A 25621-nucleotide genomic window follows, 5' to 3' on the forward strand; every position below is an offset into this window, starting at 1 on the left:
ACTCTTTGTGACCCCATGAATCACAGCACGCCAAGCCTCCCTGTCCATCACCAACTCCCAGAATTCACTCAGAATCACATCCATTGAGTCAGTGATGCCATCAAGCCATCTCATCCTCTGTCGTCCCCTTCTCCTCCTGCCTCCAATCCCTCCCAGCATGAGAGTCTTTTCCAATGAGTCAACTCTTTGCATGAGGTGGCTAAAGTACTGGAGTTTCAGCTTTAGCATCATTCCTTCGAAAGAAATCCCAGGACTGATCTCCTTCAGAATGGACTGGTTGGATCTCCTTGCATCCAAGGGACTCTCAAGAGACTTTTCCAACACCACAGTTCAAAAGCATCAATTCTTCGGCGCTCAGCCTTCTTCACAGTCCAAATCTCACATCCATACATGACCACTGGGAAAACCATAGCCTTGACTAGATGGACCTTAGTTGGCAAAGTAATGTCTCTGCTTTTGAATATGCTATCTAGGTTGGTCATAACTTTTCATGGCTGCAGTCACCATCTGCAGTGATTTTGGAGCCCCCAAAAATAAAGTCTGACACTGCTTCCACTGTTTCCCCATCTACTTCCCATGAAGTGATGGGACTGGATGCCATGATCTTCGTTTTCTGAATGTTGAGCTTTAAGCCAACTTTCTCACTCTCCTCTTTCACTTTCATCAAGAGGCTTTTAGCTCCTCTTCACTTTCTGCCATAAGGGTGGTGTCATCTGCATATCTGAGGTTCTTGATATTTCTCCCAGCAATCTTGGTTCCAGCTTGTGTTTCTTCCAGTCCAGCATTTCTCATGATGTACTCTGCATATAAGTTAAATAAGCAGGGTGACAATATACAGAACCCAACTCCAAATTTCCCATCAACAGGAGGATCTCCCAAAGAGAGATTGTAGCCACCCCAAGAACTCCCCAGCTCATTCTTTGAGGTCCTGTAGGGTCTAGAATGTTTTTCTTTGAGGACTGTGAGACTTTCTCTAACTTAGCTGGAAGTATTTACCCAGAAACAACACATCTCATTCAAGATGGCTCAAGTCCCTCCTTGTTCAGGGATCAGGAAATCTATCTCATGTCTATCTCATCTCAGGTTTTGGAGTACAAACCCTGACAAGCTGTGTTGGCTCTATAGAACTGTCCTGAGAAATCTTATCCCCAGAAACTTGATTTTGGGGGTGTTCATTAGAATGGGACTCATTTGTAGTCTGAGATCTCCCAGGGGCTCACAGGTGTACTGAGTGTTCTCTTCTGTTTTCTTCCATGGCTTGATTCGTGAGTAGTGAATCCAGGAGTCATGTCCTGGTACTTTGACTGCTATAGGGATAGAAAGTATTACACGGTAGGGGCCCTTCCATGTGGGCTGGAGTTGAGCCTTTGGGAATCCATCTTTCTAGACTTTAATTAGGACTTGAGTCCCTGGAGCATATAGTGGTGACTCCTTAGAATCTTTGGATCCTGGTTGACACCCCAGAAGTGTATATCCTATTGGAATTTCCCAATGACCATGGTATAAGACTGGAGGGTCTGAGCCTCTGGATCTAAGAAGAGGTCATTGATGTAAACAAAAGGTCTCTGATATAGCATCTCATAGGGACTAAGACCAACCTGTTCCTTAGGGGCAATATGAGTGTGGAGGAGAGCTATTTGTAAAGCCTTCTTCCATCCTAGGGAGGTCTCCTGGGTTATTTTTTTTTGTCACTGATTTTAAGAATTGGTTGGCTCTTTCTACTTTTCCTGAAGATTGAGGCCTCCAGGCACAATGGAGATAATAAGTAATGTCCAATGCTTTAGAGACCCCTTGGATGACCTTAGAAGTAAATGATGTCCCATTGTCACTTTATAATGACCTGGGCAGACCAAATCTTGGAATGATTTCATGGAGCAGTTTTTTTTTTTTTTTTTTTTTGTTTGTTTTTTTTTTACCACCTCCTCAGCCTTCTCAGTCTTGGGGCGAAAGCCTTCAATCCATCCTGTGAATGTATCTATCATGACTAATAGGTATTTATACCCTTGAGAAACTGGCATCTGGGTGAAGTCCATCTTCGAGTCCTCTCCTGGGTAGCTCCCATGTCGCTGGACAGGCTGGGCCAGCTGGGGTCTTCAAGCTTCTTGGGGGTTGTTTAATTGGCAGGTGGGACAAGAAAGACCATTTGCCTTATAGTCGTTTGGAGGCCTATTCCTCTGAAGGACCTTTCTAGTAATCTTTGGAGGGCCTTTTCCCCTAAATGAATGGTGGCATGTGAGAAGTTAACCAACTTTCATTGGAGGTTCCTAGGCAGAAAAAAGGAGTTCCTCCTTTTGGAACCACCCCATATCATCTTCTTAAAAGTCCTCACCCTTAGCTTTAAGAGTCTCACCTTCAGTATATGAAGGAGTTTCTGGCAAATTAGTCTGTGAAACTAATATGCCAACCGCTCTTAGGTCATTGTTCTGTAATGCTGCTCTCTTTGCTGCCTGATCGGCTGCTTGGTTCCTTTGTGCCACTTTCATGCTCCCTTTTTGGTGTTCTTTACAATGGGAGACTTAAACACCAGCAGGCAGATATACTGTCTCCAACAGCCTAAGGATTTGATCACCATGTTTGATTGGGGACCCTCGGGTGGTCAAGTGGCCTCTTTCTTTCCAAATAGCAGCATGTGCATGTAGCACCAGAGAGGCATAGTCGGAGTCAGTGTAAATGGCTACTCTTTTTCCTTTTCCTAGCTCTAAAGTTTGAGTCAGGGCTATGAACTCAGCTAATTGGGCTGAAGTACCTGGTGGCAAAGGTTTAGTCTCTGTGGCCTCAAAATTGGAGATTACTGCATATCCAGCTCTTCTTTTTCCATCTAAGACAAAGCTGCTTCCATCAGTGTACAGAATTTCCTCAGGATTGGTCAGAGGATCTTCTGACAATCCCTCTCAGGGTTTTGTCTTAATGGACAAAGATTTTGTCCAAGGTTTCTGCCACATCCAGTTGCACCCTTGGCTCCAGCCCTGTGATAGTTATCTGTGACAGGTGGCCTGGCTGGAGTGGGCTGCTTCAGTCCTATTGACCATCATGAGGGAAGGCTTGGTGCTTGACCTTGAGGCTCTGGTTTCTCGAGGGCAGAGTTCCACCCAAAGTCCCAATTGATGATATTTGTAGCAAGCTGTTTTAGGAGATTTGGACTTGTCACTTGGATACTTGTTGGCCCAAAGTCCCATCTGTCTACAGATTAGATATTTGCCTCATGCCTTGTCCTTCAAGGACTCAGAGTTTGCCATAGGGCTTCCCTGGATGCCTTGTCTCTTTCCTTTTCTCCCTTTCGTGGGCCTTGGCCTCCCTCTCCTGTTCTCTCTTATAAAGGTACTGGTGGCTGTCAGGATCATCTCGTCTAAAGGGGCAGCAGGGTCCTGCTGCTGTAGCTATTGTAACTTTATCTTGATGTCTGATGAGGAATTTGTCTTTTAAAATCACTTGTCCCTCATAAAAGTCTAGGTCCAGGTTGGTAAACTTTTGGAGGGCCTCTTTTAGCCTTTCCAGAAAGGCAACAGGGTTCTCCTTGGGCTCCTGAGTTACTGCTGAGTTCCAGGCATAGCTGATTACTTTTTGCTGGGCTGTTTTCAGTCTTGCCTTCACACAGATCAGAAAATGATCCCTTTCCCAGATGTGCTCAGGATCATTATAATTCCAGTTAGGATCTGAGGAGGGGTGCCAGGGTCCAGGGAATTTGAAGTGGGGATGGAGTCAGCAAGGAAAATCTTATTTATTTAGAAATATAAAGAGAGATTAGGAAAGAATAGTGTAGTAGGAAAATAAGTGGAGAAAAGAGGCTGAACAATTTGGTTTACACAGGAGACCAATAAAGTTCCAAGACAAGGAACTTGCACCATCTACGTAGGCCACTGGCGCCCACTTGAATAGCGGAGGGTGCCCCACCTTGGGCTCCCTCTTGCGTGGGTCTTAGAAGCCAGGGCAAATAAGTAGACACGGAGAGCCTCTGTGCTCCAGATGGGAATTCAGCCAGAAAAGGGAGAAAAGAATGACATGGGGGAGCCAAGTATCGGTGCCAGACCCACAACTTTATTTTCAAAAGCAGCTTATATACCCCAAGTTGTACATAAAGGAATAATGGAATATGCAGAGTTATGCGGGGACAGCAGTCCTGACCCTTATTGAGACCAGGCTTTCTTTTTGCATACCTTCCCACATACAAAAGGTCTTAGGTTGTTTTACATCATCTTCCAGCCAGAGGGCCTGTTAACATTTTTATGGCTCTTTTCCTAGATAAATGTCTATCAACCAGAAAACTCTTTTTCCCTTGAAGTGTTTTTTCTTTAATCTGCATCACCCTCAAAGTACTAAATAAAGTTATATTCCTGTAGAACAAAAGTGCAGTAGGTAATAACAAAGAAAGTACTTAACTCAAGGATCTAATGTTGCTAATACCAGGGCTACTACCTGTTTTTTCTACGTACCAACTATATCAACAAATAAAAGATGTGAAAACTTGGCAGCAAGTATTGGCTCAACAAATGAAACCCTTAATCAGTCCTACTCTAGTGATTTTGACTCCTTGGAAGCCCCTACATTCCTAGGATGTTTTAAGCTTCCTGTGCCTCTCACGGTCAGGAGGCCGCAAACAATCACATGTGCAGCTGTAAGAGTCCAGCAGGCAGGCTAGAAAGCCATCAAAGGGTTTTTTGGATTGAAACACTCTTATTATGCCCAGGAGACTTATTATCTAAGAGCTCTAAATTAACTTTTTCCAGAAAAAGGTGGTGGGGGGACAGCCCCCTGTTAATGTCAGAAGAGTAGGTGGAAAGCATAACACAGTAAAGCAGGCAGACTCTGGTTTTGGGGCAGATGCATAAGCAGATCCAGCGAGGCTCCCTTAAGGCCCGACTCACCTTTTCCTGTCTGGCCCCTTAACCTCATGACCTTTCCCATGGGCAGGACTCCTCATGCTGGCTCCTGGCAGAGGGGACTGCAGTTTTCCCTACTGGGAATTTATCACTTGACATGTGAAGCCCCATAGCATACCTTTGGGCTTCCTTTAAGACCCTAGCATGCTCAGGGTCAGATAGAAAGAAAGAAAGTGAAGTCGCTCAGTCCTGTCAGACTCTCTGCCACCCCATGGCTGGCAGCCTACCAGGCTCCTCCATCTATAGAATTTTCCAGGCAAGGGTACTGGAGTGGGTTGCCATTTCTTTCTCCAGGGGATCTTTCTGACCCAGGGATCAAACCTAAGTCTGCTGCATTGCAGGTAGACACTTTACCATCTAAGCCACCAGGGAAGCCCCCAGGGTCAGATAAAGTTTGGCTAAATATGACCATGATGTCCTTCCATGTCAAGTCAAAGGCCATTGGAATGTATTGGAATGTATCTATATATTTGCCTGTGTCATCTGTATAGCTTCCAAGGTCTTGTTTGATCTGTCTTAGTTCTAAGAGGGAGAATGGCTTATGGACCTAGGTTGGTCTGATTTCTCCTCATTTCAGACATACTCGAGTTGGCTTTTGTGGAGGGGTGTTCCCAGATATGGGAGTATGTTTGGATATGAGGAAGGAGCACTGGCAACTCAGGAGCCATGGGAAGTACCATTTGCCTAATAGGCTCACTTTTAGGGCATACAACAATCCTGTACTTAAGACAGAGTTCCTTCGTATCTCTTAGTTGGAAGAAAATCTGGACATAGGGGAATCTCTGTCCATTTCCCTTGTTTTTTTGCAGAATAAGTCTAGCTGCAGGATGGTATTGTAATTTAAATTCCCATCCTCAGGCCAGTGTTCCTTGTCCCCCAGAAGATACCATGGCCAACAGTGGCACAAAAAAAATTTAAGTGACTTCTCTTTAGGGTTAGAGGATTAAACAGCTTCCAGTTATCAAGGATGCATCTCAAGGGTGTCTGCCAGGAAGTGGATTGGTTATTTCCCATCTGAAAGACAGTCATGACAGGGGGGAAAAGAAACAAGAAAAAAATAATAGGTCTCCTTCAATTTCCATGGGTGGACTTCCTTAGGGGTGAGTCTTTTTGAGACTTATCCTACCCAGTACTGTTGCAACCTGAGAGCCAGGTGTCCCTGGATCAGGGTGCAGATCCCCAGCCAAGCTAAGGTGTGACAGCCTCCTGGAGACCGAATTACCAGGCAGGTTGAGGCAGGTCGGCCTCCCAAGAGTTGGTTCCCTGGATAGTTCAAGGCATGTCGATGCCCTGGGACTCCTGGACTGGCAGGTACCTGAGTAGGTTGAGGCATGACAACATTCTGAGGACCAGATTCCTAGGCAGGTCAAGTCAGGTCAACCTCCTGGGATCCTTGGATTGGAGCCGGGCATCCCCAAGGTCTCCAGTGTGACCAGTGCTGGGTAGGACTAAAGGGTTGTAATTTTAACTCATTGGCAGCTGGTTCACCACAGATGGGAATAGATATCACAATGTAAAGCAATCCGAGCCTGTGCCCTGAGACTGTGAACCTGGTAAAGCAGCCATAAGCCTTATCCTCTTACTGCTCTAAGGGAATGTAAGTCACTGATTTCTTCCCCTACTCCTCCATAAGAGCAGGTTAGGGTGTCTCCATTGGTAAACATTTCATTGTCATAGGCCCACTTTAGGTAATAACAGAAATAATGACAAAGGAGTGGGTTACCTGGTCCTGTTAGGAGCATTAAGATATTTTAATAAGTGGGATGGAGCAGTGTTGTCTACAAGGGGGCAGGGTCCTGGTTTTAGGAGTTAGTAATTGGCTTAAGAACAAATTGATAAGAGACAACAGACCAGGTGTTCCATAAAAGTAGAGTGGAGATTTGATCCAGGGGTATGTTTGTAACTTTAGGAAAAGGGTGGTAAGGGTTTAGGCCCAAATGGCCTGCAGGGCTAACTCCCAAAGTGGCAAACATTATCCCTGGAAGCCCAATTGCCCTTGAAGGGATGCCAGCAGATGAACTTCCAGCAGGCACTGTGTGCCTGTCACTTGCCTAGCGGGTCCACTGAGAAATAGCTGTTGTCGCACATGTTGTAGGAAACATAGAAAATGAAGGCCTGAATTATCTTGAGATATTGGATATTATACAATATTTCCCTCCCAAGGACTAGCTACTTTCTGTTTGTCCCAAGGGCATAACATAAAACCAATTAAAATCAAATGGGTCCATGATGACAAGTCAAATTCAAATAAACCTTGATCCCCATTCTGCAAGCTAAATGACACACCCAGAGGTGGCAAGACAGTTCCAAGGCACTGTCAAAAGACAGAGGAGTGGTTGGTTCCCCAATGGTTGGGAGGTCCTCCCCCTTATTAGCATATAAGTTCACCTAGCTGGCAGAAAATAGCCACATCACATTCCACGGCTACTGCACTCTCCTCTGTGATGGCCCACACCCTGTGGAGTGTGCTTCTCTCTGAATAGGAACAAATCCACCTCTTACCTATCTTTGTGTCTCTAACTGAATTTTTGCAATGACATCAGATCCTGAGCTTCATTAGGTCCTGAAGCCAGGCACAATGGGTTTTGTGTAGGCTCAAGGCCCCGGGGGAAAAGAGCTGAAAGACAGGAGGAAAAAGCAGTGGGAAAAAACGCACTGAGGAATCCCCTTCATAACCTGCCAGAAAATCTGCTAAATATCTCACCTGTGCTAACAGTTTTCATTGGGCTGATCCTTGGCACAGAACCCCCACCTGCTTGGGCAATGGCTACTGAGGCCCAGCAGATAGTGGAGCCTTTAGGATGCACTGAGGAGTAGCCCCTGCCAGAGTCCCTCAGTTGTACCCGCTGCTGCTCACCTGTTAGTGGGGGCGGGGTGTGGGGGTGAGTTCAAGTAAACAAGAAACGAGAGATTGTTAATGAATTAAGATTTTGTTAGGCATATGTCCTTTCAGCCATAGGCATGAGGACCTCCTACCTTAACCGGAGGTCTTCTGGAAGCTGAGACTGAGCCACGTGAGCTTTCTGCTGAGTTTGTTTTTTGCTGTCCCAGTTTCCAGTATGCCGGGCTTCTTGTCACTTCCCCGGTGCTGGGTTTGCTTCCTGTTCAGCTTCCACCACAAGAGCGTCTGGCAGAGTTAGACCCCTGCTGTGCATGGCTTCCTCTTTGTGGGGGTGAGAGGAGGTTGTTTCAGCCAGATTAAATCCGACAAATGGCACTATAGATGTCAGGGGAGTGTGTAATTTCCCCGGTTCTGTCTTGTCACAACAAAAATTTGAAGTGACACACGGACCAGCATTACAGCCCTTAGTCAGGCCAGTGTTACAGCTCCGTGTTACAGCTCCATTTTATTTAGAAAGTAAAAGAAAATACATCCTTGAAGCATGAGGGCATGCTGACCCAAAAGACGTTAAGAGAAGAGAGGTGCCTCTTTTTATGTTTTCTCTCCTCCCCCTGAGCCTGCCCTATGTAAATTGGGCTAGACTGGAGGGCTGTTTGTTTTACCTGCAGTTCTCACTCTGCCTCAGACCTTCCTTTGTTCTATTTTCGCAGGCTTTTCCCTTCCTTGTCTTTAAACCATCGCCACTTTGGACTCCTTATTCCTATTCTAACTACCTAACATGTATGATAGCAACTAAACTGAGTTTTTTGTTTGTGTTTGTTTCCTTACTCTCAAGATATTGACATCATTCAGGCAAAGTTGGATTTAACTTTTCTACTTCAGCTCTCTATGTTCAAAAAAAGGCTTGTAACTTATCCCTTTTCCAGAGGATCTTTCCAACCCAAGAATCTAACCAGGGTCTCCTGCATTGCATGCAGATTCTTTACCAGCTGAGCTACCAGAGAAGCCTGATTTAAAACACATATGTCACTTTTCAGTGCAGTATTATAGAGCTCTATACAGCTGTTCTTCACTGAGAGAAGGTTGAGTTCCTTGATGTGGCGGAATTGACATCTTTTCATTTTTCTTGCAGTATAATGGATCTAAACAGTCCTTCATCATGTGATTTTCTTTGGCTTTTAGTTACTGAAATGCATTCCTATAAAAGATACTAAAATTATGCATATCCTGTGTCCTCAAATAGTTACGATCACTTTATTTGCTTATCTAATATTTCCTCTGTGGATTGTGTGGAAGAGAGGAATAGAGCTCTGATCACATTAGCAAATAGGAAACAAATGAAGTCAAACACAATAACATATTAACATAATGATAGAATTGAGTGAAGAAAAGTCAGAAGTTTGCAAAGTTCAGCATTTTTTGGACACAGGACATGCATACTTTAAATAACTTTTGTAGGAGTATATTTCTGTAACTAAAATAAGGGAAAATCACTTGATGAAGGACTGTTTAGATTCATTATACTGCAAGAAAAATGAAGAGATGTCAAACATAATCAGTAACATCTTTCCTATTGAATGTTTTTATATCTTTCACAGAATTCCCAACTTGTGAACCACTAACTCAGTTTATATGCAAAAGTGGAAGATGCATTAGCAGCAAGTGGCACTGCGACTCTGGCAAGTACCAAATGTTCACTAGACTGCACTGATTTGATTGGAGGCCTGGCTGTCTGTGCAACTTCACTTCTTTCAGAGGTGGTTTGTAAGAGAAGTTTGCCAAGTCCAGCAAAATGGCTGAGACAAGTGGTGAGAGGGCAGCTGGCCTGTCAATGGAGATTAGCCTTAAGGGCAATGGAGCTCAATAGCCATCCCTTGGGGCTATCTATGATGGGGATTTGTTTTCAGATATTATGCTGGATCTAGTCTAAGTCAACAAACAAGATATGAAGGGAACAATTGAGAAAATATCCTGGACAATTCAGGTTCCTCAAAGCATTGATGCAAAATGCTCTGTAATGTGAGGATGGAGTAGTTTATAAATTATTATGTAAGACCCAGATGATCCCAACTCTGTCACCTTGGCTTTCTATGTACAAACGATATTTTTTCTTCACTCAGTTCTATCATTATGTTAAATTATGCCAAATACGGTAAATGAATTATACATAAATTGGTGCAACCTCAGCCATTGGTTTGACTTTAATCTGTTTTCCCTTCACATTCCTCTTGGTTCCCTCCTGCAGCAATTGTTATTACAGAATATAAATCATTGCTAATGATAGCACACAAACAATTTCCTGATATAAATATATACTTAAGAACCAGCGGTGTAAGGGTACAGAGTGAGCCCTCATGTGGGAGAATGGAGAAAAGGGATCTGAATTAAAGATAGTTATAAACACTAGGGCATAGATGTTATAGGTCTAAATAGTAATTTTCCAACAATAATTATATCACAAGCTGTATCATTTCAGGAAATTCCTACTATCACCATTGTCTTCCCCACTTCATAATTATTTCATGTTGTATAGTTTAATCCAGTCAGTGGTTAGTCATTTCTGAGTGAAATAGAAATTAAGCTTCAAAATCCAAAGTGAAGGGTGTTTTCCCCTTTAATTTAGTGGTTGGCATTCAATCAGAAACAAAGCAATATAAAAATGGAAATAATTTTCCCACTGCTCATGGGAAATGTTGATGATTGATTTATCATTCCTTTTTTCAATAACAGAAGAAAGCACTCAATACCAAAAATAAATGCTAAGTATTTCATAAGAAAATGTTTCTCCACGGATAATTTTTCACCACCTGGTGGTTAATGCTTCTTTCCAGATGACGACTGTGGAGATGGGAGTGATGAGGTTGGCTGTGTACATTCCTGCTTTGATAACCAGTTCAGTTGTTCCAGTGGCAGATGTATCCCAGGCCATTGGGCCTGTGATGGTGACAATGACTGTGGAGACTTCAGTGATGAAATAAATTGCACCAGAGAAGGTTAGTAATTTGTAAATCTACAAAACTCAATATCAATTTTAAATTGATATATAATATTTGGAGTATTTTAGAGTGAAATCACATAAAAAAAATTTCTCATCACATAAAAAAGTGTTAGTGGAACTGTATAAAATCATTTGTTGATCTCTTTTTCCTTTCTTTTACCTGGTTTCTCAATCTTTATTCTTTCTCATACTTTGATACCAGCTTAGTGATCTTTACTTCCTATTTCATTAGATGCTTTACTTTAATTTGATGCTTTATATCAGTTCAGTTCAGTCACTCAGTCATGTCCGACTCTTTGCGACCCCATGAATTGCAGCACACCAGGCCTCCCTGTCCATTACCAACTCCCAGAGTTCGCTCAAACTTATGTCCATCGAGTCAGTGATGCCATCCAGCCATCTCATCCTCTGTCGTACCCTTCTCCTCCTGCCCCCAATCCCTCCCGGCATCAGAGTCTTTTCCAGTGAGTCAACTCTTTGCATGAGGTGGCCAAAGTATTGGAGTTTCAGCTTTAGCATCAGTCCTTCCAAAGAACACCCAGGACTGGTCTCCTTTAGAATGGACTGCTTGGATCTCCTTGCAGTCCAAGGGACTCTCAAGAGTCTTCTCCAACACCACAGTTCAAAAGCGTCAATTCTTTAGTGCTCAGCTTTCTTCACAGTCCAACTCTCACATCCATACATGACCACTGGAAATACCATAGGCTTGACTAGATGGACCTTTGTTGGCAAAGTAATGTCTCTGCTTTTGAATATGCTATCTAGGTTGTCATAACTTTCCTTCCAAGGAATAAGAGTCTTTAAGTTTCATGGCTGCAATCACCATCTACAGTGATTTTGGAGCCCCCCAAAATAAAATCTGATGCTGTTTCCACTGATTCCCCATCTATTTCCCATGAAGTGATGGGACCGGATGCCATGATCTTTGTTTTCTGAATGTTGAGCTTTAAGCCAACTTTTTCACTCTCCTCTTGCACTGTCATCAAGAGGCTCCTTAGCTCCTCTTCACTTTCTGCCATAAGGGTGGTGAAATATCTGAGGTTATTGATATTTCTCCTGGCAATCTTGATTCCAGCTTGTGCTTCATCCAGCCCAGCCTTTCTCATGATGTACTCTGCATAGAAGTTAAATAAGCAGGGTGACAATATTCAACCTTGATGTACTCCTTTTCCTATTTGGAACCAGTCTGTTGTTCCATGTCCAGTTCTAACTGTTGCTTCCTGACCTACATAGAGGTTTCTCAAGAGGAAGGTCAGGTGGTCTGGTATTCCCATCACTCTCAGAATTTTCCAGTTTCTTGTGATCCACACAGTCAAAGGATTTGGCATAGTCAATAAAGCCGAAACATATGTTTTTCTGGAATTCTCTTGCTCTTTCTATGATCCAACAGATGTTGGCAATTTGATCTCTGGTTCCTCTGCCTTTTTGGAAAACCAGCTTGAACATCTGGAAGTTCACGGTTCATGTATTGCTGAAGCCTGGCTTGGAGAATTTTGAGCATTACTTTACTAGCATGTGAGATGAGTGCAATTGTGCGGTAGTTTGAGCATTCTTTGGCATTGCGTTTCTTTGGAATTGGAATGAAAACTGACCTTTTCCAGTCCTGTGGCCACTGCTGAGTTTTCCAAATTTGCTTTCATATTGAGTGCAGCACTTTCACAGCATCATCTTCCAGGATTTGAAATAGCTCAACTGGAATTCCGTCACCTCCACTAGCTTTGTTCATAGTGATGCTTTCTAAGGCCCATTTGTCTTCACATTTGAGGCTGTCTGACTCTAGGTGAGTAATCACATCATCGTGATTATCTGGGTCATGGAGATCTTTTTTGTACAGTTCTTCTGTGTATTCTTGCCACCTCTTCTTAATATACCATTTCTGTCCTTTATCAAGTCCATCTTTGCATGAAATGTTCCCTTGGTATCTCTAATTTTCTTGAAGAGATCTCTAGTCTTTCCCATTCTGTTCTTTTCCTCTATTTCTTTGCACTGATCACTGAAGAAGGCTTTCTTATCTCTTCTTGCTATTCTTTGGAACTCTGCATTCAGATGCTCATATCTTTCCTTTTCTCCTTGGCTTTTCACTTCTCTGCTTTTCACAGCTATTTGTAAGGCTTCCCCAGACAGCCATTTTGCTTTTTTGCATTTCTTTTCCATGGGGATGGTCTTGATCCCTGTCTCCTGTACAATGCCATGAACCTCATTCCATAGTTCATCAGGTACTCTATCTATCAGATCTAGTCCCTTAAATCTATTTCTCACTTCCACTGTAAAATCATAAGGGATTTGATTTAGGTCATACCTGAATGGTCCAGTGGTTTTCCCTACTTTCTTCAATTTGAGTCTGAATTTGGCAATAAGGAGTTCATGATCTGAGTCACAGTCAGATCTTGGTCTCGTTTTTGTTGACTGTATAGAGCTTCTCCATCTTTGGCTGCAAAGAATAAAATCAATCTGATTTCAGTGTTGACCATCTGGTGATGTCCATGTGTAGAGTCTTCTCTTGTGTTGTTGGAAAAGGTTATTTGCTATGACCAGTGCATTCTCTTGGCAAAACTCTATTAGCCTTTGCCCTGCTTCATTCTGTACTCCAAGGCCAAGTTTGCCTGTCACTCCAGGTGTTTCTTGACTTCCTACTTTTGCATTCCAGTCCCCTATAATGAAAAGGACATCTTTTTTGGGTGTTAGTTCTAAAATGTCTTGTAGGTCTTTCTAGAACTGTTCAACTTCAGCTTCTTCTGCGTTACTGGTTGGTTTAATCCCCTCCAACTTCTAAATTGATGAAACCCCAAGCCCATCCCCAAAGAGGGAAAAAAAAGTATTAAGAAAGGCATAATTTCCCTTTTATTTTCACATCAAATTTGTTTCCAAAGGCTGGTTATCATCCCCTATTAAATGTTGAGGTATTACAACTGACTGACCCTCTGGAGTGAAGGAAATAAAGGAGGGAGATCATGACCATGGCTCCCAGCAAGTCCGTGGGCGACCTGATCTCGTTATTTGCATGGGCAACTCGGCAAAATTTGATCAGCCACAGGAGATGTTCATGAATAAGAAATCGTGTTGGAAATATCACAGAAAAATTGTTAGCCTGTCAAAAACTCATACAGCAATAACATTTTAACTAGAAGCTTTCTTTTTTAAGGAATTAATTTTTTAAATTCATTCTTTCATTTATTCTAAAAATATTTGTTGAGAAATTTTCACATGCCAGACTGTGCTTGCACCAAAAGATAGATTAAAGAATGAAAAAAAACATGGTCACTGTTCAGTTTTTAAAATCTAGCCTACAAACAGACAACAAAGTGTGATCATGAGAAATCATCCTCAAAGTGTTTTCCAAGATTATTTCTCTTCTGCAAATATTTGACAACCTATAAGATAGAAAATTTCTAAAGTACTTTCTCTGACATGAATCCCTTTTGTCTTTCTTTTGTTTTTCTTTCTTCACCTCTTTGTCTGTCACTCTTTCTGTCTCTTTCTCTCTTCCTTAATTTCTCTCAATTGTAAGTACTGGAAACATTGCCAGTTACGGAAATTATCTACATAACACTAGGTTCCTAAAGGAGTAAAGCTTTTTGGTGAATTACCTAAGTGATTTTATTAAAAGAGATATTCTCTGATTTTGATTCTCCCTGTATGACCTGGATTATAATAGTCAAGGCGTGATACAAATATGTCACCTAAGAGCCATGAAGCAATGAAACACAGGTACTCGTGGTCAGTGGTCTTGACATGATTCATGTCTTTCCCGACAGAGGACAACCCAGAAGCTATCATGAAAACAGAAAATGACTAAGAAAATTTTTGTAACAGTATCTTATCAAATTTGACATGAACATATTTGAATTTAATTTTGCTTCAAAATCGAGAGGAAGGATAAATCTCTCTCCACCCCCCCCATCTCTATCTCATTCTTGTCTCTTTTTCCTCTCTCACTTTAGTTGGTCCACTAGTACATATGAACTAGAACTTTTGCTTATAACTAATCTAGAATGGAAAAAGGAAAGGTATACAAAAGATATTTTTCCTCTTTTTATTTATATATTTGAAACATTCATCTGGGGTGTGGTTAACGTTTCATTACTAAATTGGACTTTGAATGCTCACCTCACAGATGTCTCTTTAGGCTCCTCATGAGGTATACATCTGTGGCCTGCTGGCACTGCTCCGTGATGTGCTGTGAAAGATAAATTGCCCCGACATTAATTTGCTTTCATCTCAGAAGTGGGATTCCATCCCTCTTTTCTGTGTGTATGTATCTCTAAGTTAAAATGATCATTGCACATTAAAACGTTTTGGAGAGATTACTTTAGTTTTATGAGTATCCAAAGTGAGTGGTACATCCCCTTATAGGCTCTCTAGACAGTTATTTGGGTTTGGATTATAGAATCAATGCCTAGTTAATGTTAATGACCTTTATCTTTAGGTCATTTTGCTAATATATTATTGTAAAGGAAATACTGTCAATGTGAATACCATGCATTTCTTATATGATTACAGTAATACACTAAGGAAATGATTCAGATAATCCATATGATTCTTGGCCATGTTTCAAGGAAAGAATGAGAAGAACTCCCTGAACTAATTTACATTTAACTCATTGTAAATTGTACTAAGATTCTCTTGTCAAAAATTCTACTTGGTGAATACAGGTTGTAGGCATTGAGGACAGGCAGCATTCTGGGATGACTTCCATGTAAGACAATCCAGAGTATTTCAAATGGCATTTAAGTATTTTTATCCATCATTATTTTATGTATTTTGATATGGAAGGTGTAAAATAACCATGACATATAGAATTGTTATCACTGATCAGGAAGGCCATTTTGTACATGGAGGATTTGTGAGGCCATTGCCAAGGTAAAATAGAAATCTGATGCAATTAGTCATATAATTCAGTCCCAGAACCTGCTGTGGAAGAAAAGAGCAGGGGATTCTGGCTTGAGTTTCAGGACTGGCTGTCAAAACTGATCAAATTCACCATATAATTGCTCAGCACTTTGCTTTACACTGCCTATGTAAGCAGAGCAATTGGTGCAGTTTCTCTCAACTCAAACTGTTTTCAAAAGGACAGAAAATACTCTTGAATTAGACTGTAATAGTGAAGGAGTAGGAGATATCAAGAGATGAACATTCCATATATAATCTCTATTTCAGCAAATTCCTGAGTTTAAGTTCAATTCATATTCTCTCTGATACCACTTCCAAGAAAATAATTTCTATAGTGATGGTTATTTTTTATCATTAGTATGATTTATATATGGGAAAAGTGTTAATGTCTGGTCCTCTCAGAGATTAATGTTTACTCATCTCTTTCTTCCTTCATATTGTGCTGCTCTTTTCCTCTCTTCCAAACTCCCTGGGGGGCTTCACAGATGGTGCTAGTGGTAAAGAATTTGCCTGCCAATGCAGGAGACATGGGTCCAATCTCTAGGTTGGAAGGTCCCCTGGAGAAGGAAATGGCAACCCACTCCAGTATTCTTGCCTGGAAAAATTCCATGGACAACCTGATGGGCTATGGTCCATGGAGTTGCAAAGAGTCAGACATAACTGAATGACTGAGCACACAGGAAAGAAAATACACATCTTTACAAATCACTACCCAGGAATATACACAGAGTCTACAAGCTTAAGTAGAATACAAGCAATCCATCGCACACAGATTCCTTCCTTTGTTTCAGTGCTTGCTTGTCAGTGATTTAGCACTGGTTTCTTTTTGATTCTGAATCCTTTGATTGGTACTTATATCTATGATTACCTTTTTGTAGCTACTGGGTGAATAGTTTTTCAAGTGGAAACATAAGTGAGGCAGGGCCTTCAAAGAATTGGTTATGATAGAACTTTTTATAGAGGCTCAATCCTGGCCATTTATTAAGCATTGAAAGGTTTTTGTTAAAAAACGGTTTTACCTGCAAGTATTTCGTGAATAAAAGTAAAATGAGAATTTTATCTGTTTCTTGCAAGTCATTACCTCTCTGGCTGTATCATTTTAAGAGAGAGAGACAGACAAACCGACACTGGACATGTCACATCTATAAAATACCAAATTTTAGTTTTAATCTTATCTCATTGACAGTTTAATTCATTTGAGTTACGTAAACTTTCATTCTTATACTCTTTCTAGAAATTGTCTCAAGCATATTTCACACAGGGCGTTTCTAAAGTTAACATAGGAAAATTATGTAGTCTCTTTAGAGAGTTATTCTCCCATGTCAATTATTATAAAAAATATAATAAGTAATTTCAGCATGTACTTAATGGAGAAGGGAACAGGTTTTCTCTAGAATAGATTTGTCTAAATTTTGTAATTTCTTCCAAATGGAACCTAAATATTTGTCAAATATCTGGATTTTTCTTTATTTGAGGAAGACTTTGACACTGATTTATGGTCATTACTCTTTAATGCCTTCTGTTTGGCTGTATAAAAAGGAAATATTTACTACTTGCTTCATTAAGTGAATGAACTGAGTGGTGCTAGAATGTATGATCTCTTATTTATATCACAAATACAAATTAAATGCAAATTTATGATTTAGTCTGTATTGACCTTCAATTTTGATTTATTATAGTCTTTAATTATTTATTATAAATAAACTTGTTATTATTCTTTAACAAGTTCCAAAATCCATTAGTGAGTAGAGCATATAATATTCTTAGTGTACATACTCACACATACCTCTCTTCTTTTGCTTTAACTGTTTTGCTTATGTTCTTTTGCTTTAACTGTTTTAACTCTGTTTCTGCTTTAGAAACTTCTTTTTATTTTGAGCTTCATCATCATTCATTCATGCATGCATGTATTCATTTACCTCATTATACTCTTGTTCCCAGTTTAAGGAGGGAACAAAGTAATTGTATCTTTGTAGTTTCATAGTCAAGTGCATTAATTGACATACAGTGAGTGTTCAGTAAATAATTTGAGTTAAAGAATCTTTTTTCCTACCACAATAATCTGTTATATCTCAGAGTCAACCCTTATTTGTTTCATCTTATACATCTAGTAATTTCTTCTGTTTCCTCATCCTAGAGTTTATTTCCATGATGATATGCAAGGCTAGGTGCATGGATCTAATCACATACATTTCTTTAACATAGCATAGCCACTTTCATTTATCCCATAAATCTTGGCAATTTTAGCCCAGGATTTGAATAAAATAAAATAGATAAGATGTTTTCCTTATATTTTATTATTTTTTACTTCTTTTTTTATGTCCTCTATGTCCAATACATAGTAAGTTTCAGAAAGACAAGGAAAGTTTAAGTCTGTTTTGTATATATAATTTAACAGTGAGTGCCAGTGAGGAGATTCCATTATGATAATATGGCGTCAAGGGGAAGAGTTAACCAATTTGTCTCCCACAAATTGTCAGACACTCTTATGTTTGTTATTCCATTTAATGCTCAGAATAAGGATTATTCAGAGAGGTTAAGACATTTACCCAGGATTACACAGCTGGAGTTTCAGGGTTTCACAGTTGGAATTTCAAAGGGTAACTGTTCTTTATCCCTGTGTCTAGCTATCTGCTTCTGCAGCTATAGTGTATCTCTATTTTTTTTTAACTCTCTATGAAGTAACACTTGTATGATCCCCCAAAAATACTTTCCTTGTCTTTCTGAAACTTACTATGTATTGGACATAGGGGACATTAAAAAAAGAAGTAAAAATAATAAAATATAAGGAAAGCATCCTATCTATTTTATTTTATTCAAATCCTGAGCTAAAATTGCCAAGATTTATGAGGCAAATGAAAGTGGCTACACTATATTAAGGAAAGGTGTATGATTAGATCCGTGCACCTAGCCTTGCATATTATCATGGAAATAAACTCTAGGATGAGGAAACAGAAGACATTACTAGAAGTATAAGATGAATAATTACTACCTTTTTCTTAAGTGTATACTCATTATCACTTGGAAAAGAGAGACATTATTATAGGTCATTGCAATGAAATTTTCCAAAAAGCACTAGAAGGGACCTGGGCCGTCACATGAAATCATCATAAGAAGTACATTTGTCTTTTTTGGTCTGTTTGTTTCTAGTCTCCATCCCCCTCACTGACCCCTCCCTCCTCCCAACAGTTCTCCTTGATAGAGTGGATTCTGGAACTTTGTCATTGGAATAGCTGGGGACATTCCAATACAGTGTTTTCAGTCACCCAAGAATAGGTTTCTCTGCCATAAAAGTTTTACCTCATAGGCTCAAAAATTCTAACAAGCTGAAAGAAAATGAAGAGATCATTTAGTTCAGTTTTGTTGTGCAGATGAGAAAAAAAAAATTCAGCTAGATAAAATTATCTTTATGTGTATACAGCAATAACAAAAACTGATGCTACTTCCTAGAAGAAGCTAATAATGTTCTAAGTTAGAAATGTTGAAATTGAGTCTTTTGATACATAAAGACATTTTCAGGAGAGATTTTTGAATTCAAATGATGATGTCAAGTTCTTAGTGGAAAACCCAGAAACTTCTGGCAGTTCTGCCAACCAAAAAGCCATGTATCCTGTCTGGGAGATTGAATCCTTTCAGAGCACTGCAGGTATCAAACTTGATATTTAGCTAAAGACTTTGGGTTACTCGTTTAAGCATAGAGAGAATAGAAATTAACACCAATATCTTTTGACTTCTTGTCTACATTAAATACATAGTAAGTTTCAGAAATATAAGAAAAGTTTTTTTTGTGCCACAATTTAATCTTAAACACATAGGAAATAAAGTATCAGTAAATACTGTACACAGTCACCTGTCTTGTTTTTCTTTCATGAAAATATACTTCAATTCACTTTTACTAGAACACACAATCAAAAAGAATTGCTATTATTTCTCAGACACTGAACTTTGCTAACAATTAAATATTGGATTTGAATTTGGGGATGATCAAATGATGTTATGGATTTAGCAGATTCATATAATCTTCTGTCCTAATATTTTTAAACTACTCTCTTTTAATGAAAATATGGATTGCTACCCAATAAAATGCAATTAAAAGCAAATCTAAATGTCATCTAGTTTTAGAGAGGTATAGTATCTGTTTTCAATGAGATATAACTTTTCTGGCTTAACTTTATTCTCTCATAGATTGATTTATTTTGCTTAGAATCTGTTAACACTGAGATATCAAAACAATGTTAATTATTAATGGATTTTATCCATAGGAAACCTCTTTTTTGTTTTCTAGGAGAAGATAGCTCTTTAAAGGTCATTTTAAATTTAATAATATAGACAACTTTTACATCAAAAACAAAGAAAACTCAAGACTTTTGAATCAATTAATAGCAAAGAGTGTTTTAAGAATCTGTAATTTTCCTAGCAATGTGATTATCAAGAAAAGTAAAATGAATCAGCTAAATATGATTTTAAAAAGAAAATCTTAGAAAAAAATCGTTCCTAGAAATGGAAAGAAACCATTTATCTTCATTTTTACTCTTCAAAAATTAGTAATAGGTCTAAATTTATTCCTAGATAAATTTAGCTTCTACATTAAGACAATAATTATGTACTTTGACACTAAACAAAGTAGCAACTCATTCTATTTTTGCAGGAATAATTAATAAAATCAATAAGTAATAGGAAGACCTAATTTTAATGGAAAATTTTAGCTTGCTTCCAACTCTTTTAATGGAGCTGAACTATAAGGACAAAAGTAAATCAACTTCCACAGCCTTTAAATTCTGCTTCCTTGTTCTAAATTGTGGTTAATGATCAGTGAATTGATAGGACTTGAGGATTCCAGCAGAAAGCACACACATAAGTAAACAAACAGAAAAGAGACAAAGGACATATATAATGTACAAAATAATTAATTCACCTGTCAATAATTGAGTTGTACTCAACCTTTTGTGAGACTAAAGTAAGCAATAGGATAAAACTTTGCATTTTTTCCCATTAAAAAAATAGTTGGTAATTAGCTTCTTTCAGAGCCTATGTGAACCGTCAGCTTTTATTGCTTTATATATGTGATGCATCAGTTGAGTTTGCACTTATATTATATCCTGAAATGCAATGACCAGATTCATCTACTTTGTGTGAGGAAATTTATTTCATGCTGGGTATTTGTGTACACACAGTCTTTCTAAGGAAAATTAACTGTCATTGTCTGAATCCCAATCTTTTCTACAGATGACTTTGTTACATAACCTAATCAGCTTAATCTACCATGATCTTCCTGGTATGGAGTACTTCACTGGTATGCTGATCTTTCAGTATAGCATGCTGCTACATTGATATGTATACACTTAATGGGATGTTCTAGAAATCATAAGCAGAATTTAGAACATTTTAGAACACAGGTCAGCAAATCTTTTCTGTAGAGTGCTGTAGTAAAATATTTTAGATTTTGCCTATTTCAGCTATCCAGCTCCAGTTTTAGCACCAAAAAAGCCATATACTATTTCTCTACAGATGATTATGACTGTGGGCTTCCCTGGTGGCTCAGTGGTAAAGAATCCGTCTGCAATGCACACATTGTAGGAAGCGCAGGTTCGATACTTGGGTTGGGAAGATCCCCTGGAGGAGAGCATGGCAATCCACTCCAGTATTCTTGCCTGGAGAATTCCATGGACAGAGGAGCCTGGCAGGCTTCAGGCCATAGGGTTGCAAGGAGTCGGACACTACTGAAGCAGCTTAGCATGCATGCACACACAATTATGACTGTGTTATTATAAAACTTTACTTTCAAAAAGAGGTAGTGGACCCGAATTGGTCTGCTGGTCATAGTTTGTTGACCCTCCTTTAAAATTCAAGTAGAGACACATTCTAAAGGAGTTATAATCCTGAGTGTTTCATAAAATATCAAACTTATTATGAGACAAGGCAGAACACAATGGGGACAGGAAAAGGCCAAAATAGAGAAGAGATAGTAACTTTAAAATTTTACTCTCTGATATTTCCTCCAACTTTTATCTCATGTATATGCTTATACATATTCTTTCTACATAATGATGTTCTATATAATTTTAAAATATAAAGTTAAATAATGTCATATTTTTCAAGTAAATATTTGAATCTACTGCAAGCCAGTCATATATCAGAGCCAAGAAGTAAAGTCCTAACAAGGAATATCCACTTTGTAATCTATTTTACTTCATATTTTATATCTAAAATGTCTATTAAAGTGAATGGTTAATTTCAGCAATGAATGGAAAAATAGATTTCTCAGTTACATAGCCAACTCAACTCATTGTTTACTTAAATTGATAGTGTAGAAGTTCATCATCCCTATGGTATATTACATTTTAAATAATATATTCATAGTAGAATTCTAGATACCAAACTTTACATTTCTAGTGAACTAAAAACAGTGCTTATGAACTAAACAACAGAATGGGAAAGACTAGAGATCTCTTCAAGAAAATTAGAGATACTAAGGGAACATTTCATGCAAAGATGGGATCCATAAAGGACAGAAAAGGTATGGAACTAACAGAAGCAGAAGATATTTAGAAGAGGTGGCAAGAATACATAGAACTGTACGAAAAAACATCTTCATGACCCGGATAATCACAATGGTGTGATTACTCATCTAGAGCCAGACATCCTGGAATGTGAAGTCAAGTGGGCCTTAGAAAGCATCACTATGAACAAAGCTAGTGGAGGTGATGGAATTCCAGTGGAGCTATTTCAAATACTGAAAGATGATGCTGTGAAAGTGCTACACTCAATATGCCAGCAAATTTGGAAAACTCAGCAGTGGCCATAGAAGTGGAAAAGGTCAGATTTCATTCTAATCCCAAAGAAAGGCAATGCCAAAGAATGCTCAAACTGCCACACAATTGCACTCATCTCACATGCTAGTAAAGTAATGCTCAAAATTCTCCAAGCCAGGCTTCAGCAATACGTGAACCTGATGTTCAAGCTGGTTTTAGAAAAGGCGGAGGAACCAGAGATCAAATTGCCAAAATCCACTGGATCATGGAAAAAGCAAGAGAGTTCCAGAAAAACATCTGTTTCTGTTTTATTGACTATGCCAAAGCCTTTGACTGTGTGGATCACAATAAACTGGAAAATTTTGAAAGAGATGGGAATAGCAGACCACCTGACCTGCCTCTTGAGAAATCTATATGCAGGTCAGGAAGCAACAGTTAGAACTGAACATGGAACAACAGACTGGTTCCAAATAGGAAAAGGAGTACATCAAGGCTGTATATTGTCACCCTGCTTATTTAACTTATATGCAGAGTACATCATGAGAAACGCTGGACTGGAAGAAACACAAGCTGGAATCAAAATTGCTGGGAGAAATATCAATAACCTCAGATATGCAGATGACACCGCTCTTATGGCAGAAAGTGAAGAGGAACTAAAAGCCTCTTGATGAAAGTAAAAGAGGAGAGTGAAAAGGTTGGCTTAAAGCTCAACATTCAAAAAACGAAGATCATAGCATCCGGTCCCATCATTTCATGGGAAATAGATGGGGAAACAGTGGAAACAGTGTCAGACTTTATTTTTGGGGGCTCCAAAATCACTGCAGATGGTGATTGCAGCCATGAAATTGAAAGACACTTACTACTTGGAAGAAAAGTTATGACCAACCTAGATAGCACATTCAAAAGCAGAGATATTACTTTGCCGACTAATGTCTGTCTAGTCAAGGCTATGGTTTTTCCTGTGGTCATGTATGGATGTGAGAGTTGGACTGTGAAGAAGGCTGAGCACTGAAGAATTGATGCTTTTGAAGAGTGATGTTGGAGAAGACTCTTGAGAGTCCCTTGGACTGCAAGGAGATCCAACGAGTCCATTCTGAAGGAGATCAGCCCTGGGTGTTCTTTGGAAGGAATGATGCTAAAGCTGAAACTCCAGTACTTTGGCCACCTCATGCTAAGGGTTGACTCATTGGAAAAGACTCTGAGGCTGGGAGGGATTAGGGGCAGGAGGAGAAGGGGACAACAGAGAATGTGATGGCTAGATTGCATCACTGACTCGATGGACGTGAATCTGAGCGAACTCCGGGAGTTGGTGTTGGACAGGGAGGCCTGGCGTGCTGCGATTCATGGGGTTGCAAAGAGTGGGACATGACTGAGTGACTGAACTGAACTGAACTGAAAAACAGTGCTTTATTTTACATACATTTCACATAAACACTTGAATTTCCTGGAAGATATTTAATAACATATATTGTTTCAGTATTTTTTCATTATTTTTTGTCTCTATATGTCTATATGTTTTAATACTAAAATAGTTTAGTGTTATAATAATTGAGTTTATGCCATGATATCCACACATTTTTTCCATTTCCCTCTGTTCAACTTTTCTAACTGACCTAGAAAGTAAGCATCAGAGACTTGAAGTCTGGTCTCTTTATTATTAAATTTTTCGTTAAATCCCTTATGTTAATACATGGTTTATATAGTCCGATCCAAATTCTTATCCAGATAATCTCCAGCAGAGACTACACCTATGGGTAAAAATGCTTTTTGGAATAGAAAGTAAATCACAGAAATCATGCCCTGGAAGTGTGTTGGCATGGGAAGGTGGAAAGGACCATGATATTATGATATTAATAATCATCTATAAGCTAGATGACAGGCAAGCAGTCATCAAGGTCCAATGGATGAGGACAAGTCAATTTCAAAGAGACATCCCAAGTTTGACTTCATTATTAGTTCGTATAAGGAACTGTAGAACCATTGGGCTGCAGTAGTCCCTGGGGAATTCATCCCACATTAGCTGGAGAAGAGCAGGACAGATACCTCCAAAAGTCACAACGCAGTTGCTAGTCAGGTAGGGAGACAGGTTTAAACAACCACCCATTGCTAAGGATTTCTAGGAACCAAGGACAGCTTACCCACTTTAGGGAGTGGTTAAGGGCTCACTGAGAAATAGGACAAGCATATGTTTACACCCTGTTGGTAAATGAAATGAAACAATTGATAAGCTGCCACTCTGATTCTCAATAGTTTCAGGGCAGGTGAAGAATACCTAGAAATCTGTATCCACCTGCTACCATAGGTACAGGAATTATTAATACACAGTGAGTCACTGAAAAACCAGAAAGCAAGCAGGAATGGACACATGACAATTATCAGATGTGCAGGAAGCTTTGTGCACATAGCACTCTTTTTTTTTTTTAAAATTTTCAAAGCATTTTATAACAAATTACAAGTTAAAGTATGTATGTATGTTAGTCACTCAGTCGTGTCTGACTCTGCGACCCCATGGGGTATGTGGCCCACCAGGCTCCTCCGTCCATGTGATTGATTTTCCAGGCAAGAATACTGGAGTGGGTTGCCATTTCCTTCTCCAAAGTTAAACTCCATTAAAACAAACAAAGGTTTTTGTTTTTGTTTTCTTCTGGATTGGACTCACAATTTAAATAATCCACTAAATTCACAATATCGTTTTAATTATTTTCTTAGGAACACTTAAACATTTCTTATAAATCGAAAAAGTGTATTCTGAATAAGAAAAGCATAGTATAAATATAACTTTTGCAATCCTGATTTTCAGTTTTTACCTTATAGGAGAAGAAAAAGTCCTTTCTGTCTCTATATACTTGCTAGTCTTCTAACTGCAAATATTTAGTCATAATGAATTCATTTAAATATTGGGATAAATTCCACCATCAGTTGCCACATTTCCTCCAGAGTTCTGTGTTTATTTATTTATTAGATTCCCCTAAATTGTATGCTTAGTTTAAATAGCTTTGGGGCAAAAATACAATAAAATTGCATTAGTTAAAATATAACCAGCATCAGCAACATGAAAACATAACAGTAAAACAGCATGAGTATATGCATATAAACATAGTCATCATTTTAACACTCCACTGGGACAGGCCATATTACAAAGATAGATTGAGTGCCAAGCCCTGAAGCTTAAGCAGCTAGGGCTCTGGGGAACCACAGATGCCTGGAACTCAGGTTAGAATGGCCATCACAGCCTCCTTAGAGGAATGCAACATTCCATCCA

General features: G+C 39.3%; 1 protein-coding gene across 1 annotated transcript in view; it reads left to right on the top strand.

Annotated features, from left to right (window-relative positions):
- LRP1B (LDL receptor related protein 1B) overlaps positions 1-25621 on the top strand; it is a 2196232-nt gene that overhangs the window by 1312691 nt on the left and 857920 nt on the right. Inside the window, exons 19-20 of the mRNA XM_060411151.1 lie at positions 9318-9398; positions 10551-10712. Of these exons, the coding sequence (XP_060267134.1) occupies positions 9318-9398; positions 10551-10712 (243 nt within the window). The remainder of the gene's footprint in view (positions 1-9317; positions 9399-10550; positions 10713-25621) is intronic.

Source organism: Ovis aries, chromosome 2 (assembly GCF_016772045.2).
Source record: "Ovis aries strain OAR_USU_Benz2616 breed Rambouillet chromosome 2, ARS-UI_Ramb_v3.0, whole genome shotgun sequence".
NCBI lineage: Eukaryota > Metazoa > Chordata > Mammalia > Artiodactyla > Bovidae > Ovis > Ovis aries.